The 19681-nt window shown below is 40.2% G+C and overlaps 1 protein-coding gene across 6 annotated transcripts in view; it reads right to left on the bottom strand.

Annotated features, from left to right (window-relative positions):
• The window catches only part of FZR1 (fizzy and cell division cycle 20 related 1), a 28382-nt gene that overhangs the window by 787 nt on the left and 7914 nt on the right, over positions 1–19681 (bottom strand). For 4 of the 6 annotated variants that reach the window (XM_072113977.1, XM_072113976.1, XM_072113978.1 and 1 more), the window contains exons 2-13: positions 19215–19365; positions 12162–12287; positions 11541–11604; positions 8077–8204; positions 7818–7900; positions 7541–7724; positions 6847–6912; positions 6315–6417; positions 4088–4272; positions 3766–3999; positions 3389–3493; positions 555–647 (exon numbers count right to left, since the gene is read on the bottom strand). In XM_072113977.1, the coding sequence (XP_071970078.1) occupies positions 555–647; positions 3389–3493; positions 3766–3999; positions 4088–4272; positions 6315–6417; positions 6847–6912; positions 7541–7724; positions 7818–7900; positions 8077–8204; positions 11541–11604; positions 12162–12287; positions 19215–19283 (1440 nt within the window). In that variant the 5' untranslated portion in view covers positions 19284–19365. Of the gene's footprint in view, positions 1–554; positions 648–3388; positions 3494–3765; positions 4000–4087; positions 4273–6314; positions 6418–6846; positions 6913–7540; positions 7725–7817; positions 7901–8076; positions 8205–11540; positions 11605–12161; positions 12288–13755; positions 13889–19214; positions 19366–19681 lie in introns of those variants that run through there. The other 2 variants (XM_072113980.1, XM_072113981.1) reach the window with 2 other exon arrangements.

The raw sequence follows: 19681 nt of genomic DNA, 5'->3' as shown, positions 1-19681 counted from the left end.
GTAGCTGATAGAAAATCTGAACATCTGAACTTTCAGTATGAATTCTTCACGATTTTCTAGATGTCTGCTTGCTATAGTAGGCTTCTACGTTTACCTCCAGTGGATAAAAATTATTGATGGTTACAAATGTGCAAAGGTTGTTTAGCATCCCAGAGAGAGAGGGGTAGCCACACTTGGCATTTGCATTTCGTTTACAAACACAGATGCATTTCTACTGAAACACTTGTCATTGGGAACAAGCTCCACATGTTTTGCCTCTAAACATTGCAAAACACTTGGTGCTGGTTACTGATCGTATTTCAATAGAAACGCGTCAACCTTGCAGCCTTTGCACTTCAAAACTACAAACGCTGTGTGTGAACGCGGGCAAAAGCTTTCTATAAAACCCCAGCAAGCAGATATCTCGAAAACCCATGAGAAATCCATACTGAAAGTATAATGGAAAAACATTATTGTTTGTATAATGAAAAGTTAAATATTTGCTGAAATTGAGACTTCTTTTAAAGGAAGGTTTGAGGCAATTCTTTTAAAAACCAATAACAGAATTAACTCACCTTTGTGGATCGCGTTTTACTAAAAACATTCCAAAATCTCAAAGTTTCATCACCAGCACCTGTGACTATAGCTTCTCCATCTGGAGACATTGCCTGTCAAAACAAAAATATTTATGTCAACATGTACTATGTCCATCCACTAACGCAAAACATTGTACAAATTAACAAAAAAAAATTAAATATAAAATAAGAAAAGAATTCCGCTATTCTAAAATGAAAGAGGTGTTCCTGTCATGAAAGTGAAGTCTGGAAGAGCTGCTGTAAATAAATGTATAAAATTGAAGAACATAAGCCTAAGCTTACTGACTAGCAAATGCAATTTACAGTTATTAGACCACTGTAAGTGCTCAAATAGCAGTGTCGACCAGGTCAACCCCCGGCCAAGAGCTGCAGTAATCAGTATAATAGAATGCGCAAATGGCACAAGAAATATACACAGTGTGGGGTCACAAGGGAAAAAAAAATAATACATAGCAGTACTCAGGGATATACAAATTCCAGAGGGTTAAATCGATGGGATAGGAAATTCGCTATACATAGGGTTATGGCAACAGACTTCGAGTAGGGAATGGGTTCCGTTGAGAATGTATAGATAGTGGACTGTGAGAGTCTAACCAAGGACCCCAGATTTGCTCAAATTTCCTTTCTGCTTTACTCTTACGATACACAAAGGCGCAACACTTAACCCCTACACGCACCAGGACGTTATAGTACGTCCCTGCGGGAAGTTACTTCCTGCACGGAGACTGTCTATAACGTCCCGCTTCTGGCACCGGCTCATGAACGGAGCCGCCACCAGAAGCAGTGGCTGTCGGCTGTATATTACAGCTGACACCACCCTCTGACACGTGCTCTAACACCCGCGATCGGTGAGTGATCGCTGGTTCAAGTATGTATAAGTAAAAAAAAAAAAAGTTGAAAACACAAAAGTTTAACCCCATCACGACTTGCGCTGTACTAGTCTGGCTCAAGCCGGGTCACGGTGCATTGAGAGGGCTTGCGGGCCGAGCCCTCTCCATAGCCGGTAAGTCTTTGCTGTATATTGCATTACCCGCGATTGGTGCTACCGGTGCTAAAAATTATAGCAATGAAAACGCCATCAAAAGTTGCAAAAAATGTCACCACCCACAGCTCCATACAACAAAGTATGAAAAAGTTATTGGCGCCAGGGGATGGCAAACTTTTTTTTAAAATTTTTTTGTTATGGAGGTTTTAATTTTTGTAAATGTATGAAAACATTATAAAAACCTGTACAAATTTGGTATCCCCATGATTGCACGGACCCAAAGAATAAAGTAGACATGTCATTGGGGCACACAGTGAAAGCTGTAAAATCCAAGCCCACGAGAAAGCGACGCAAATGTGGTTTTTCACCATTTTCACTGCATTTCGAATTTTTGCCCGCTTACCAGTACACGGCATGGAATATTAAATACTGTCACTATGAAGCGCAATTTTTGTTACGCGAAATATAAGCCGTCACACAGCTCTTTATGTGGAAAAAGAAAAAAAAATAGATTTTTTTAAAGGTGGTGAGTGAAAAATGGAAGTGAAAAAAAAAAACTAAAAAGGGCCAAGTCGTTAAGGGATTAAACATTACAATAAAAATAAAAATATATGCCCCTAAAATGTCACTTTCCCATAAAAACAGTGTTAGATAGCGTTACCGGAGGTATGCTGCAAAGCCCATCTCTGTATGAAGAGGGCTCAGCCCGTGAGCGTGAAGGGGTTAAAAGTGCTTTTTCATACGTTGAGGGGTGTAGTTTCCATAATGGGGTAAGGAGTCTTATTTAGGCCTCTCACAATCAAAAGTTGAGCAGGTCCATCTAAATACGGGTTTTCGTGATTTTCCAAAAAAATTTGAAAAATGGCACCTAAATTCTGAGCCTCGTAACATTCTAGTAAAATATGTGGAATTTTAAAAAACCATGCCAACATAAAGCAGACATTTAGGAAACGCAAGTAATAAATTAATTTGGGTGCAAGTAGAGAATTTAGAACTTTGAAAAAATCAAGAATTTTTCAACATTTGGTTCTGTTCATAACTTAACACAAAAGATATCATCCAAGAAACACACAAACAAACACACACACACACACACACACACACACACACACACACACACACACACACACACAGTTCCAAAGCTATAACCACAGGGGAGAGTTGAAAAATTGGGCCGCGTCCTAGAGGCCAAAATCGGCTGAGTCCCGAAGGGGTTAATATATTACACTCTTCTGTCTTCATCAGCCAAATAAACGTGCCCCCAAATTACTTGGTTTTGCAATAAAGGGTTGACTAACTTAAAAAACCCACTTACAAACACAGTACAGGCAGTCCCCGGGTTACATACAAGATAGGGTCTGGAGGTTTGTTCTTAAGTTGAATTTGTATGCAAGTCGAAACTGTATATTTTATAATGGAAGTTCTAGACAATTTTTTTTCTTTTGCCCCAGTGACAATTGGAGTTTCAAAATTTTTGGTGTAATTGGACCAATAATTATCAATAAAGCTTCATTACAGACATCTTACAGCTGATCATTGCAGTCTGGGACTATAGTAAAGCATCCAGAGAGCTTCACCAGAGGTCACAGTGGGCAGAGGGGTTCGTCTGTAACTATGGGTTGTCTGTAAGTCGGGTGTCCTTAAGTAGGGGACCGCCTGTATTAGGAAATATGCATCAAAAGGAAATGTATCTTTCCATGATAGCCACAGTGAGACGCTACAAAGTATTCTCTTTTCCCTGTACCAGGATAATTGGAGATCAATTTATTTTTTGGGGTGGAGTGGTCATGCAACAAAATAGGATTGAAGATGCAACACAAATACTTACAAGGTAAAGAACTCTATAAGAGTGTCCAGTCAATTTAGCCACCTGCGTAAGGGATGGATACTTCCACACTAGGATCTGATTCTGAGAATAGCCATGTGTGCTTACCTGTGGATAAGGAAAAGGCAGACAAATAAAAGGTAAAGAAGTCTGTTTACAGGGTTATGATGCAGAGAAGAAAAGATGGGGTTCACTTTTTAGACAAAGTCATCAGCTGTATTGAACAGACTTTAACCCTTCTACAAGCACTGCAACCTCAGTCTATCTACTCAGTAGTGATGCAGGGTATTACAGCAAAATGCTGCACTCCTAAGCAAACGCTGTGTGTCAATGATAAAGCTATCAACATCCTGATCCCAGAAACCACACTCAGTACTTACCAGTTCATTGGCATGCTTAGACCAGGCCAGGTTGCAGACCTGTGAACCAGTATCAATACACTGCAGTGGTTGACCAGTGAGAGTGTTCCAAAACCTGATGCAACGATCAGCAGTGCCCCCTCCTGAAGCAAGCAGACCATGTTGGTGAGGTGACCAAGCAATTGCCTTCACTGCAGCGAGGTGCTCTGTATACTGCTGGACAGGGGTCAAGCTTGAATGATTCCATACAAGGAGCTAAAAGGAATGGAAAGCATTTTATAAAGCAACATTGTATGAGAAAAAAAAAAAAATAAAATAAGCACACAAACACAAGCTGTCATACCTTGTTGTCATTTCCTCCTGATGCAAGCAATTGGTGGTCAGTGGACCACTTCAGACCACAAACTTCTTGCCTGTGCCCTTGTAACCTCCTTTCAGACTGTACAGGTGGTGTTCGGATATCTCTCTGTAGGATCATACGGTCTCTACTTCCTGAGGACAACTGATCGGCATTCCAGGCCAAAGCGCCTGCAACAGGGGGCATTGCATTGTAAGAACTTAAAAAGGAATACAGGCGGTCCCCTACTTAAGGACACTCGACCCCTAGTTACAAACGGACCTCTGGATATTGGTAATTTATTGTACTTTAGTCCTAGGCTACAATAAACAGCTGTAACAGTTATCACAGGCGTCTGTAATGAAGCTTTATTGTTTATCCTGGTACTTATGACAACCCAACATTTTTAAAATCCAATTGTCACAGAGACCAAAAAAGTTCTGGTTGGGATTACAATGATAAAATATACAGTTCCGACTTACATACAAATTCAACTTAAGAACAAACCTACAGACCCTATCTTGTATGTAACCCGGGGACTGCCTATATACAGTAATATAAAAAAAGTTTGGCACCCCTATTAATCTTAATCATTTTAGTTATCAAAATTTGGGTTTTTGCAACAGCTATTTCAGTTTGATATATCTAATAACTGATGGACACGGTAATATTTCGGGATTGAAATGAGTTTTATTGTACTTAGAGAAAATATGCACAAAAAATTTGACAGGTGCAAGAGTATGGGCACCCTTATTTGCTTGATTTGAATACTAACTACTTTTTACTGACTTACTGAAGCACTAAATTGGTTTGGTAACCTCATGGAGTTGGGAAGCGGAAAAAAAAATTCAAAATGCAGTGAAATTGGTGAAAAAACGTATTTGCAGCATTTTCTTGTGGGCTTGGAATTTATGGCTTTCACTGTGCGCCACAAATGACATGTCTACTTTATTCTTTGGGTAGGTGCGATCACGGGGATACCAAATTTCCAATTTGGACAGGTATTATAATGTTTTCATACATTTACAAAAATGAAAAACTTGTGTAGAAATAGTTTTTTTTTTTTTAATTTTGCCATTTCTGGCGCTAATTACTTTTTTAAATACTTTGTACAGAGATGTGGGTGGTATTTTTTTGTGACTTTTGATGAAGTTTTCAATGCTATGATTTTTAGGACTGTACGACATTTTGATCACTTTATTGATTTTCTTATATTTTTCAAAATGGCAAAAAAGTGCCATTTTCGACTTTCGTGAGCACTCTCCATGCACCTGCAGCCGACCCGTGACGTGCCACTTGCAAGTTGTTCTCCTATTTGAATCTCCTCTGAGGAGTGGCATCATGGGCTCCTCAAAACATCTCTCAAATGTTCTGAAATCAAAGATTGTTCAACATAGTTGTTCAGGGGAAGGATACAAAGAGTTGTCTCAGAGATTTAACCTGTCAGTTTCCACTGTGAGGAACATAGTATGGAAATGGAAGACCACAGGGACAGTTCTTGTTAAGCCCAGAAGTGGCAGGCCAAGAAAAATATCAGAAAGGCAGAGAAGAATTGTTATGTAAAGAGGAATGGTCAAAAATAACTTCATCCAGCATCCAAAAGGAGGATCTACTAAATATTAATGTCACTTTTCTGTTGATGTGCCCATCCTTTTGCACCTGTCAAATTTTAATGCACATTTTCTCTTCTGTACAATAAACCTCATTTTAATCCTGAAATATTACTGTGTCCATCAGTTATTAGATATATTAAACTGAAATGGCTGTTGCAAAAACCCTAATTTTGATAACTAAAAATGATCAAGATTAAAAGGGGTGCCCAAACTTTTTCATATGACTAACATTTTAGTCACTATTAAAAAAGCCATTTGCCTATAAAAACAGAAGAGAGTAAAACTGGCGTATGCATGAACTTCCTAGGCTCCGTTTTACAATTATTTGTTGTCAAATCTTTGTTATAGGCAGACAGAGGCTATGAATAATTTTTTGGGGGGAAAATTTTTTTTTCTCCACCTACAGGCCTCAAAAGGGTCAATTTGAGCCCCTAAACTACATGCATGAATGCGTCATACAGAAAAACCAACAGTGGGGTCAAGATAATCTTCTGTTTACATAAAACATTTAAAGATTTTGTCCCCTTAAAACAAAGCAACCTTTTTATGATATCCAAATCATGGCAAAAAGCAATGGATCGACATTCATATTTGATACAAGCCTTTAAACCTAGTCTTACCAACTCTGGCTGTATGCCCTTCTAGAGTGGACAGCTTCTTCCCTGCTGATGCATCCCAAATCTGTACAAAACCTTTATGAGTTCCTACAGCAACAAGATTACCCTAAAGAAAGACATTAATAAAGTTAAGTAGAACATTTTATTCATAAGTGCTTTTTAAAAGGACACCTACCACCAAGATGAAGAATTGTGAACAAAGCACACTGACATACTGGTTTGTGCCCCCTCTGGTAGCATATTCTTTCTTTTATCTTCTTATGCCTTGGTTTTTAAAGAAAAAAAGGCTTTAAAAATCATGCAAACGAACCTTAGGGGCTCCAGGCTCCATCAACAGCTGGAGCTCCTTAGGCTCATTTGCATAAATTTTAAAAGCCTTTGAGTAAAAACCATGGAATAAGAAGATGAAAGAAGAACAGATCCTTCCAGAAGGGACACACACCAGTACGTCCAAATGTTTGGTTTACAATCCTTCACCCTGGTGGCAAGTATCCTTTAAGCAGAATCATAATGTCTAACTTATAACACCACTCACCCTTTCCGACCAACCCACCGACGTCACCGAATCTCCTTCCACCGATAAATCACAAAGCCGCGTAACCTAAAACATAACATTTTCTCAATGAGTAAAACAATAAAATTAAAAAAGGTACATTACATGGTTTACTTCCAAAACTAAAACATTTTACAAATTGAATTGCTAGTCTTTTTATTTTGACTACATTTCTAGTGACACCTTATGCACTCATCAACATGTATTTCTCCTTCATAAAACAAATATTAAAACTGTCATCTTGGGATTTTTCCCCCCCTGTGTAGACCCCAGGGGGGGTAGAAATGAACACCCTATGCTCATCATACTTCAGCAAGTGAGGATATTACAACAGTGCCAAGCCATCCTGATCTTTCTAATGCTCAAGTGAAACGATGATGAAGCTCTTCACCACATCTCAGAAAGAGAAGTGTCTGTATAGCTTTTGCCCCTTTGTCTTTCTTGTCTGTGCAGGTGCCCATATATGTGGTAGAAGTGTGTGTGTATTTGTCAGGCTAACCACTTCAATGACCTTAGAGTATAAAAATAAGGGGCATTAGACTAGACCAATAAAGTTATTGATGATGACCATCAGGGAAGTTAAAATTACTGCCGAATATATTTTTCCTAACTTTCAGTGTTTTTAATCTGGGGTGTCCTATACGTCAATATATATGGTACCCATGTTTGCCCTTACCTGGCTTGTACATGCACTCCATAGATATACACAGGTCCCTAATCCAACACTAAGAACATTCAGAGACGACCAGTCCACCAGATTGAGGTAGAAATCATCTTGCAATTCTGGAGCATCAAGTACTTTAAATGGGATTTTAGAAATCTTCCGTGTTGGTTTTCGGGGAGAGCGCAAAAGTTTTTGACTGTTGAGTGGGGATAAAAATGATAAAAGTCATGAAGTTAGCACAGGGCTGAAACACCTTATACGTTGCTGAAAACTCACGTAGAACGCTAACCTTTTGTTACTGACAGGTGACAAAGAATATGGAGACACTTCATTCCCATCATCAGGACTGGATCGCTTGGAGCTTAAGGAATACTGTAAAAATTGGTGGGAGAAATTGTCAATTCTAAAATGTAAAGCATGAATATTTTAGAAAAAACTTAAATGTACTAACTTGATCTTCCCTCTCATCTTTTGTGATATAAACCTCATGGTAGTTTAGTCTAAATTACCTTTATAACCTAACTTCACAGTAATGTCAAGAAACTTACCGTAAAAAGACTCTTTTTTTCAGGTGTAGATGGCTGCAGACGACGGTCCTCAGTTTGGGGATCCTGAACTTTTTCAATTCCAGCACCCAGCAGTTCATTCTTCAATAAAGCCGAATATGCTAATCCATCTGGAAAGACATATAGAGATGAAGTGCACCCTCCACAACAAGTGAAGTGATCTACAATGTATCTTGTGCATCTAAAGTGACATGGCATGAATGTGTGTGTGTGTGTGTGTGTGTGTGTGTGTGTGTGTGTGTGTGTGTGTGTGTGTGTGTGTGTGTGTGTGTGTGTGTGTGTGTGTGTGTGTGTGTGTGTGTGTGTGTATGCAATGCTAGATGAGACACTCCTATAGGGTACTTTGTCTTGTGACTGGGAGATTGGGGGGGGGGGGGGGGGGGGTGTAAGGGGATTGTTCCCGTTTTGTCTGTGTATCATTCCTGTACAAGAAGCTGTAATACAAACAAATAACGAACGCACCGATATATTGTCATTTATTGTTGATTGTCGATATATGTTACCCGATTTAAAAAAAAGTGTGGCATGGCATGACCGTAAAGTGTAAGCAGACCTTTAAAGCAATTCTTTTTATTTCGGAAATGAAACATGAAAGTGTTAATGAAATCTATTACAAAGTGTACCATTAAAAAAAAATTTTTCAGCCCTAATATATACCAAACTAATATATGTGTACTCCTTTATAGGGAACCAGTCACTACATTTTTCACAAATACAGCATATAGATATGATCACATGAAATCAAAGCATGCTCCAGGGAGCATGAGGAAAAGTAGAAGGAGTAGAAGTCCATGGAGGCATGCTGTGATTTCATGTGATCATATATGCACTGGGTACAGTTTGCTAATGTTAGGCTAAAGGACCTTAGAAAATGTCACCCTGGCCACAAAACATTACTTGCTGAATGCGGAGATGGTATGAGGAGGAGTTGCTGGATTTTAGCTACAAGAAGGGTGTCCGTTAGTTAACAGGCCTCTTTGGGAACCTACCACTAGCTGCATTTGTGAAAAATGTGGCGTAAGGTTTCATTTAAAAGCAAACAGAACAATTCCTACACAGTGTTACTCGTACTTTTATTTCCAGTTATTGCATTTTCTGTTCAGTGGATACTGGTTTAAAAGCTTCTTCAGCTGCAGTGAAGTGGGCAGAAACAGAATGGGCATGATGCCTTGTATTCTCTCATTCAATAAAATAAGAGCAAATCCAGAAAGATTCCTACAAGTAAATTCACTGAACACTGCCCAGTGTACATACAGGATATATATGGTGACTAGCATGGAGATTTCATCACATGGAGGAGCGTGCAGCAAGCAGTAATTAGCAGAAACCAGCAGTGAAACAGTTATATTAAGTGTATAGTCTGTGCTGTGTGAACACTAGGGGTAAAATAGCTTCTGCAGAAAATTCCAAGTAGAAGGAGACGTGTGCATCCACAGCACTGAACACTGTCAGCTCTACTATTTTTCTCAGCTACAGAGAGGAGTCACATGACCTCCCCTTCCTCGTGAGCTGTAGCTCCTCCCCTCTTTCAATCCTGTATCTTGTTTACAACTTTACAGATCATAAGAGAAATCAGCAGACCCATGAGACATTCCAGTGTGAAAGCCATGCTAAACAGAGGAGAATAGCAAAGAAACAGTTGCACATAGGTAATTAAGATATTGGGATATAGAACAACTTTGCCCAAGAGTTATTGATTGTGAAAAGAAAACACTGGAAATGGCTCCAGAACATTATTACCCATGTCCAAAAAAGTGATACCTGCTGTACAAACCACCTCCATCCCTCTACAAGGCTAAGGCAAGATCAGCAGAACATTCTGATACACAAGATGAAGACCATTTAGTTCTGTGTGCCATGTCTCCTCTGTTCACTGTATACCCACCACCACCACGCTGTCCTCAGATAAGGGGAGATAGATAGCAACTGCTAAACAGTTTGGCTGACACATCCATCTTAAGCTAAATTCACATGATGTATGCCCGCCGTACCATAGTACAGCGGGCATACATCGGTGCCAGGGAAAGGGAGAGCGCCACTCAACCCCGCCCCTCTCCATAGAGTAACATAGGTCCAGGCGCCGAATTCCGTTGAATGATAGAAAGATGGGACATGTCCTACGGGCTACGGAATGGTATGGCGCCGTGAAGCCATTGCAGTGTATGGGGGACGTATATACACCGTAAGGTTGTAATAGATTACAGGTCTGTGTAACAGTGCATAGATGTATATGTAAATGTGTGTAATTTATGTGTATTGGTCACAGTATCTGTAATGCACGTTAATCTGGATATGACTAAGTAAAACGGACATTGAATTTATTTGTCAGGTTAGGGTCACATCTGTGTTGTGCAGCAATAATACTGAGGAGATTAATCAGCCTGAGATTCTGTGTCCTGATTGGCTGGGCTGCTAGTGGTAGAGGAGAGCTCCACATTATGGTAAGTGAGGAAAGCTGCCCTGGCCTTAGTCCCCCCAGCTGATGTCACAATCTGAAAGTGCCCACCCACTTCAGGAAAAGCACAAGATAATTTTATAAGTAGGGCTGGATCAAATGATATGAAGAAGCCAGCAGCATGATATGGTTATGTTAATGTATGGTTAGAATTTATGACAAAGGCTCAGCTATGCCAAAACTTTTTTATAAGTTAACTTTGGAGTTATGCTTTAAAGCTTATAACTCCATGATGACAATAGTCTGATATTACTCTTGTCCACACAAACACTTTCTTCACAGCAGTGTTCAGGGCTTTTAGTGTTTGGAATGGAAGAACTCCCCTCATCTCATCGCCGCTCTGCGTTGAAGGAAATCTACCATCAAAATTAAGGATGATAAACCAGGGACACTTGCCCCGATTGATGAGCAAGTGTCCTGCATATATCAATTTATTATGCTTGATTTTGATGGTAGATTTCATTTAAAGAGGACCTGTCACCTAAATTTTTGGCACTAGGAGCTGCTTACTAAGGTAAGCAGCTCCTAGTGCTTGATCAAACGCCGCAGTGTTAGAGTGATACCTCCGGTAACGCTATCAAACACTGCGGCAGGGTACAGTGTAATCATGTACAGTGTATTCATGAGGGGGCGGTCCGAGGCGCTGCCTCTTCCCCGGACCGCCCCGCTCGCTCCATAGGCCTGCAGTGACTGCCGCGCGCTAGGCGGCAGTCACCACCCCTAGCCACGCCGCAACCCCGCCCCCTCACGAATACATCGGACAGCTTTGCGAGCTGTCCTACAATTACATTGTTCCCCTGCCGCAGTGTTTCCGGTAACGCTATCACTCTAACACTGCGGCATTTGATCAAGCACTAGGAGCTGCTTACTTTAGTAAGCAGGTCCTAGTGCCGATAAATTGGGTGACAGGTCCTCTTTAAGTTCAGGCACCTTCCAAATGCGGTCATGGTTAGTCATAATTTTTTGCTAAGAAAATTCTCAAAAGTCGTACCCTTTCCACTATCAGAAGTCGCATCTTTAGCTTTTCGGTTTTGACTCGGAGATTTCTCATTTTCCTAAAAACAAATAGGGCATATATTTTGTTGAAGATATGACACATTTATATCAATGCCAAATAACTGCTTAACAGTACCAAACCAATATTGAAATGTAGCCCAAATACCACCCCAGAAATGGTAATAAATGCAGACCCAAAAACCATAAACCACACTTTAATTAATACAGACTCTAAACCAAACACCAGACCAAATATTATTACAGACTCCAGACTAAACAAATATTAGAGCCAAGACCCAACAAGCCAGACAAGACGATAAATAAAGCCAATAAGCACGTTAACTACACTTTAAGATCACAGAAAGAAAAGTGTCAATAAACAGTTCCTGTGCAGAACTCATTGGTTAGTAAAGAGAAGAAGGATGTGTGCAACTAGCAGTGGGCATCAGCTATGCAACCTTGGCTTAAATTTACCAAAATGGTAAATAGTAAAATGTGTTTTTTCTTTCCTTTAAACCAATTCATAAGGGCACCAACCTTGTAAAAACTCACACTAAGAACAGTTTCCCACATGTTACAATACAAATTAGCATTTTACAGTTACTATTTTACTTACATTTATCCGGTGAAAGTTTATACTCCAGTTTGCGCCCGCTCTTGATGGAATAAACCTATCTCCATGCTTACTTGGAGAAGACATAGGAGAATTAGATGGTGTCAAAGTCCTTCTCATTTCAGATACCTGCATTAAGAGGAATAATAAATAAATACACAACAAACTCACCCCATGGAAATTGACCTGTCAGAATCCACGGACCAAGCACAGTGCAGTGAACATGAGTTGCTGTATCAAAGACACGCGGGTCAGTTACCACGGGATGATCACGTTTGTGTGAAGGGGGCCTGTCTGTATTTCATATGCACACACTTAAAGTGTTAGGCCCAAGAATAGGGGATAACCTGCTTACTGCAGGATCGACACCTATTAAAGGAATATGGGTTCTGCTACCCAGCTGCGGTGGGTAAGTTATCTACAGGAACCTAGTCTCCAAACCTAGCAGGACAATCCCTTTAAAAAGAACAACCTTCACCAACCTCAAACACATTATATCCTTTAATAGGCATTTCTCTACTAAAAGGTGTAAACTGACTTTTCTTCCTATTCTTCACGGTTTGCGATTAATCAATGTCATTATTACCACATTTCTACTGTCAGATGTGAGGAACCACAGTGATCCAGCTATGGGCCGCTCATTGGACAAAAACACATTTAGCTTAATTTCTGTAACTTTCTGTGTTTAATGCCAATTACCCTTTTTACTGTCAGATGGGAACATTACATAGTATATGTTTGGTCTATGGGAAATAGGAAGAGGTTGATGAGGGGTTTGACCCTTTAGCCAACTAAATGGGAAAACAATTTGATATAAAAAAAAAAATAAAAAAAATAATATATATATATATATATATATATATATATATATATATATATATATATATATATATATATAATAATAAACTAAGGATTCCAAATTATTCTAAATATCTATAGAGACATATTCAATACATGTTGCATTAATAGACATTCAAGAAGATACAATGGAAAATATTTTGGTTGTGCACTAAACTCTCCTTCCATAGATGAGCAAACCATATAAAGTACATAGTCTCTTAGCAAAACTGATACCTAGGGTGTCCTCAGTAATTCCTTTCTATTACACAAGACTTGCCAACTTTGGGGGTTTGGAACACTTGAATATAGTCAGGAAGGAAATATGTGGCAATGCCAAGTACCAAGCTGCCACTAACCCTTTAGCCAAAAAAATAATAACTTACACTACTGACTATACAACAAATTGCATGGAATTGAAGTGACTATTATTGAATTACAAGGATGACAGCCAATGACTTTACATTTCCCTGTTACTGATGGCAGCAGAGGCTTCACCATCACTGTGGATAGTACCCAGTTAAACAATTGCACAAAAAGTGGAGATTTACTTTAAAATAAAAAGATAGACAAACCACTTGTGAGCACACAGATACCCTAAAACTGATCATTTAACACAAAACCATATAAATAATTCAATAAAAACTATACACCCTTGTGATAAATTCCCTACATAAGACTCCACATAACAAGTACTACTAAAACGCAAAATCAGTCCCCTATAACGACCCTTTGTAAACCATTTCATCAGAATAGTTACCCAGAGTTTACAGTTCTGGACTTGACAAAGTGGAGTAAAATGGTGCCTCTTCATGGCCAGTCAGTTATCCTCTGTACAATACTACAGCTGGCCAGTCCTACAAAGCAAGGAGCTTTGGGTGAAGTTCTCTTGTCTTTACCAAAAACAAAAGAGGGTGGATCCTTGAATATAAAGCAGGAGACAGCTGGAAAGAGGTGTAGCTAAGTAGTAATGGAGGGAGAAAGCAGGGAATGGAGGGAATTGGGGGATGGGAAAGGCAAATGCTAAAACAACAGGTGCTGTGTTTCGGAAGTGTGGACTAAAATGGGACTGATCACATTGCCTGTGTGAGGGCAAGTTCTAATCAGTTTTTGCTTCCATCTAAAAACAGATGAATAGCAGATTCTTCTAGTTTTTCCTAATAATTTCACCTGAATTGTCTGTTTTAACATTTTCCGTTATCCGAGTGTATAGTTGGACGCAAACTTAGACTCCTTTGTGTGCATTTTTACATTGTTCATCATTTATATTAGTTTGTTCCATCAGTTATCCATCCACTTTTTCATACTAAGGCCGGCGCCACACAGGGCGCTTTGTCTGCGCTTGCAAACGCAAACAAAGTCGCGCCCACCGGGGCGGGCCTCGGCCCGATCGCAGGCGTTTCCATAGAAACGCCGATGCGATCGAGCCGAGGCCCGCCCCGGTGGGCGCGACTTTGTCTGCGTTTGCAAGCGCAGACAAAGCGCCCTGTGTGGCGCCGGCCTAAGGGTGAAGACACACATGGCGTTTTTGGGCCGTTTTTACTAAGTGCGTTTTCAGATCGTTAAAAACGCATGCGTTAAAAAACGCATCCGTTTTTTAAAAACGCATGCGTTTTTTGAAAACGCATGCGTTTTTGTCCGTTTTTCTGAAATTGCGCAATGAAAAACGGACAAAAACGCATGCGTTTTCAAAAACCGCATGCGTTTTTAAAAAACGGATGCGGTTTTTAACGCATGCGTTTTTAACGATCTGAAAACGCACTCAGTAAAAACGGCCCAAAAACGGCCCAAAAACGCCATGTGTGTCTTCACCCTAAGGGTGAAGACACACATGGCGTTTTTGGGCAGTTTTTACTGAGTGCGTTTTCAGATCGTTAAAAACGCATGCGTTAAAAAACGCATCCGTTTTTTGAAAACGCATCCGCTTTTGTCCGTTTTTCATTGCGCAATTCCGGAAAAACGGACAAAAACGCATGCGTTTTCAAAAATCGGATGTGCTTTTAACGGACTGCTTAAAAACGGACCAAAGACGGTTTCAAAACGCCACGTGTGGCATCACCCTTAGCCTGCTCTCTGTCTGGAATGTGTTTCAAAACGCAATCCAGATGTAACGGAAAGGGGTTCGCATATGCATTTCAACAGAAACACATACAATGATAGCTTGATAAATCTGCCCCATGTGTGAACGCAGCCTGAGCCTGCTCTGATTTTACATAACAGCGTTTCAATGCGACAATAATGCAAAATGGAAAGCAAGGAATTTGTATTTTTAAAGCTAATGCTTTGCTAGTAATGCATCTGCCCAACATCTGTTTCAATTACAATCCAGAACACAGATGGGAACTGGTGCTAACAAAGCAATATACCTATATCCACTGCTAAAGACACAGAGATTCAGCTGACTATACCAAGTGGCAGAGTGGTGGGCTCATGAACCCCTGTCCATATGCCCATACTTGAGAGGGGTCTCAATTTGAATATTCCACAATGCAAGGCTACTTTAGGGAGCGGTCAGACGTTGTGTTTTGGTTGCGTTTTCATATGTTTCACAACAGCTGAGGAACGGCGATTTGCCCAATTACATTACTATTGACATTTTCGTTTACGAAACGCAGTTTAACCCCTTAAGGACGCAGCCTGTTTGCAGGTTAAGGCTCGCAACTTTTTTTTGAAATTTGACCAGTGTCTCTTCCCGTGGTAATAACTTTTGAACACTGTCACTTATCAAAGCGATTCTGAGATTGTTTTTTCCCCACATGTTGTGCTTCATTTTAGTGGTAAATTTTGGCAGATAAGTTTTGCTTTTATTTACAAAAAAAAGAAAAAAATGATGAATTTTTAGAAAAATTTGCCATTTTCGAAATTCAAAATCACCGCGTTTTCAGGCAGATAGATTTACCACCTAAATAACTTGCAGAATAACATTTCCCATTTGTCTACTTTACATTTTCATAATTTTTGAAATGTTTGGATAATTTATTTTGACGTCACGCGGCCTACAAATCGAATAGCGATTTTCCGTATTTTCGGAATTGACTATTTTGGGGATAAATACTGTTTGAAATCAAATTTTACATATTTAGCAACAAAACCCCCGATATAACCAACCCATTTTCAAATCTGCACCCCTCAAACTATCAGAAACAGCATTTACAAAGATTGTTAACCCCTTGAGATCTTCATAGTAATTGAATCAAAATGGCGGTGAAATTTAGAATGGTCACATTTTGTCGGTTATACGTTCATTTAGCCCTAAAATTTACACATTTCCAAAAGATAAAAAGAGAAAACTCACCATAAAATTTGTTCTACAATTTCTCCTGAGTGCAGCGACCCCCCACATGTGGCCGTTACTTGTGTTATGGGGGCACAGCGAGGCGCAGAAGGGAAGGAGCACCCTGCAGCTGACAGGATTTTAGTTTTCTCGTTGCCCCCTTTTGAAGGCTATAAAATTTTCGCTTTTCCGTTATTTGGGCCATGTAACAGCATTTTTTTTGTGGGACGAGATGCTTTTTCCAGTGTTACCATTTTGGGGTTGGTATTACCTATTGTTGTAAATTTTGGAACTTTTTTTGAGGTCATGAGTAGAAAAGCATCAATTCTATACTGGATTTTTTACTCTTTTTTTTTTCGTGTTCACCGTTTAGCCTAATAATCATGTTATCTTTATTCTATGGGTCGATACGATTACAGGGATACCAGACATGAATATTTTTTCTTATGTTTTACTAAATTTGCCAAATAAAACCCTAATGTGGGGAAAAATCTATCATTTTTGCATCGCCGTCTTCCAAGTGGCATAACATTGTTACGTTTTTGGCTACAGAGCTGGTTGATGGCTTGTTTTTTGCGGGACATGTTGTTCTTTGCAACAATATCATTCTGGAGTACATATGTTTTGTTGATCACTTTTTATTGCATTTTTAGTGGGATATAATAGGTAAAAATCATAATTATTGGCGGGTTTTTGACGTTTTTTTTTTTACGGCGTTCATCATATGGGTTCAATAGTTATTTAGTTTTATTCTATGGATTGTTACGGACGCGGTGATACTATATATGTGGGGTTTGTGTTATGATTTAGACTTTTTTGAGCGTTATATGTCTCTTTATATGTTTTGGGGCTTATGGGCATTTTTAGTGATTTATAAAGTAATTTTTTATTGAAAAACATTATTTTGTAAATTTTTTACATGATCCACCATGGGATATGAACAAGCAATCATCTGATTGCTTGTTCTTGATAATACTCTGCAATACTAATGTATTGCAGGGTATAATCAGTGCCAGCCTATGCAGATGCATAGGCTGACACTTTGCCTTTAAGATGACGTCACAGACGCCATCTTAAAGGTAAACCCTCCAGGCTTCTCTGGGGTCCCGATGGGACCCCAGAGGAGCCAAAACAGCGATCGCCCCCCCCCCCCCCGAAAACGGTGCGGGGGGGGGGGGGGGCGATCGTGGGGTAAAGACCCCCAGAAGGCATGTTAAATGGGTGTTAGGCGGGGATGTCAGCGGTAAATTACCACTGAAATCCCGCGGCTAACGATGCCGGTTCGGCTGCTATGCAGCGCTGAACCGGCATCGGCTCTGCGCAGTAGCTGTACTGCGCTGAGCGCTAATCGCGGGACTCACTGTTAACACAAGCATAAACAGCATGTTTACACAGCGTTTTGTAAACACAAATGTTAATAGAAATGTAATATTGGAGACTGGAATCTAGTTGTTTTAGGGTGATGTCACACATGGCGTTTTTGGTCCGTTTTTGGCAGTTTACCATGGATTTGGCTGCTTACAACCTGTTTATCAATTAAGATAATTGGGAAAAACGGACTAAAAACTGACCAAACATGCCATGTGTGGCACACGCACCGCTTTGTCTGCGTTTGAAAACACAAACAAAACTGCGCCCACCGGGGCGGGCCGCGGCCAGATCGCATTGGCGTTTCTATGGAAACGCCTGCGATCGGGAACAAGCCGCCGGTGTTTTGCATTAAATTAATGCAAAACACCGGTGGCTCGTTCCCGATCGCAGGCGTTTCCATAGAAATGCCGATGTTTTCGGGCCGCGGGCCACCCCGGTAGGCACGGCTTTGCCTATGTTTGCGGTTTCAAATGCAAACAAAGCGGTGCGTGTGGCACCGGCCTCAGGGCGCGTTCACACGTTGTCTTTTGTTCGCATTTTCATTGTGTTTGAAATGCATTACAACAGCTGATGAGAGGTAATTTGCCTAATGACATTACCATTTACGTTTGTTAACAGGTTGTTAACGCACACGTTAACAAAACGCATGCATTTTGTAAACGGAAATGTTAATAGTGATAATTAGGCAAATTACCTCTCCTCAGCTGTTTTATATGCGTTTCAAAAACGCAGGTCAAAACGCAACGTGTGAACGCGCCCTCAGGGTGATGCCACACATGGCGTTTTGAAACCATTTTTGGTCCGTTTTTAAGTACTCCGTTAAAAATGCATGCGGTTTTTGTCCGTTTTTATTGAGCAAATTCGGAAAACTTGTCAAAAACGCATGCGTTTCCAAAAACGCCGAATTGCTTAAAAAACGGACCAAAAACGGTTTCAAAACGCCATCTCCACACATCACACTTAGGGCACGTTCACAGGTTCCGCTAGCGCCACATGTGATCGGGTTATCAATCGCATGCGTGACCACGGCCAACCAGGTTCAAAACAGCCAAACACATGGTAAACATTCAAAAATGCATGCGTTTTAAAATACACGTGGCGTTTTGAACACGTTTTAGGCCCGTTTGTAAGCGTTTTTGAAAATGCGTTCGAAACGTCACGTGTGACCACAGCCTTTAACCGGTCCAAAAATGTGACGTGTGACATACTCCCAATGTTCTGCTTAGGCTGTGTTCAGATCTTGTTTTTTTTGGATATGGGACTGAAATCCTTGTTTTTTTTATAAGGGACTAAAAACGCATGACTAAAAACGGGTTCATAACGCCACATGTGCCACCAACCTAAGGGTCATGCCACACATGGCGTTTTTGGTCTGTTTAATAAAAATGCATGCTTTAAAAATCCTTTACAAATTATTTCAATACAATTGTTACCAATCAACAGCTGATAAATGCATGGCCTATAAGGACCATATTGATCACTAGAACATGGGTTATCTGCATCACCCCATTTGTTCATCTCAAATAAGATTGAAGTAGGAAAGCTCAAAAAATAAAAAAAATCTAACAACTTACACAAGGCATAGTGTTCTCATTCTGGAGGTTGATTTGTCTAAGAAGGCGCCTTTCATAATCTTGGTCCATAGTGACAGCAACGTGTAGAGTTGGAAATGGGCACAGAGGTGACCACGAGGTTCAGCCCTGGTGGGTAGCTTCCACCTAATGCCTAGGGAAGATAAACAAACAAGGTAAATTATGTAACTTGTGGAAATCATACAGTTGGCTGTATTTCTGAGTTATCCACTAGCTTTTGGTCCTAAAATAGTGCTGCTGGACAAGAAATCACATGTGAACAGGAATTCAGTTTCTCAAATTATTCTTTCAGGACTCAGATGTCTTTTAGGAGGCTTTCCTAGAAACAGGGCTCCTGTCCACTCATAAGAGTCAGTGTCAGCTGGAGACACAGTGTGAACCAAAAGGGGGGGGGGGGGGAGGTAACACAAATATGATTAATGATCATCATCTCCACCACAAATTACATG

This window comes from Engystomops pustulosus, chromosome 1 (genome assembly GCF_040894005.1).
Source record: "Engystomops pustulosus chromosome 1, aEngPut4.maternal, whole genome shotgun sequence".
Taxonomy (NCBI): Eukaryota; Metazoa; Chordata; class Amphibia; order Anura; family Leptodactylidae; genus Engystomops; species Engystomops pustulosus.
The sequence above is the reverse complement of the archived record's forward strand: the minus strand, read 5'-3'. Positions and strand labels throughout refer to the sequence as shown.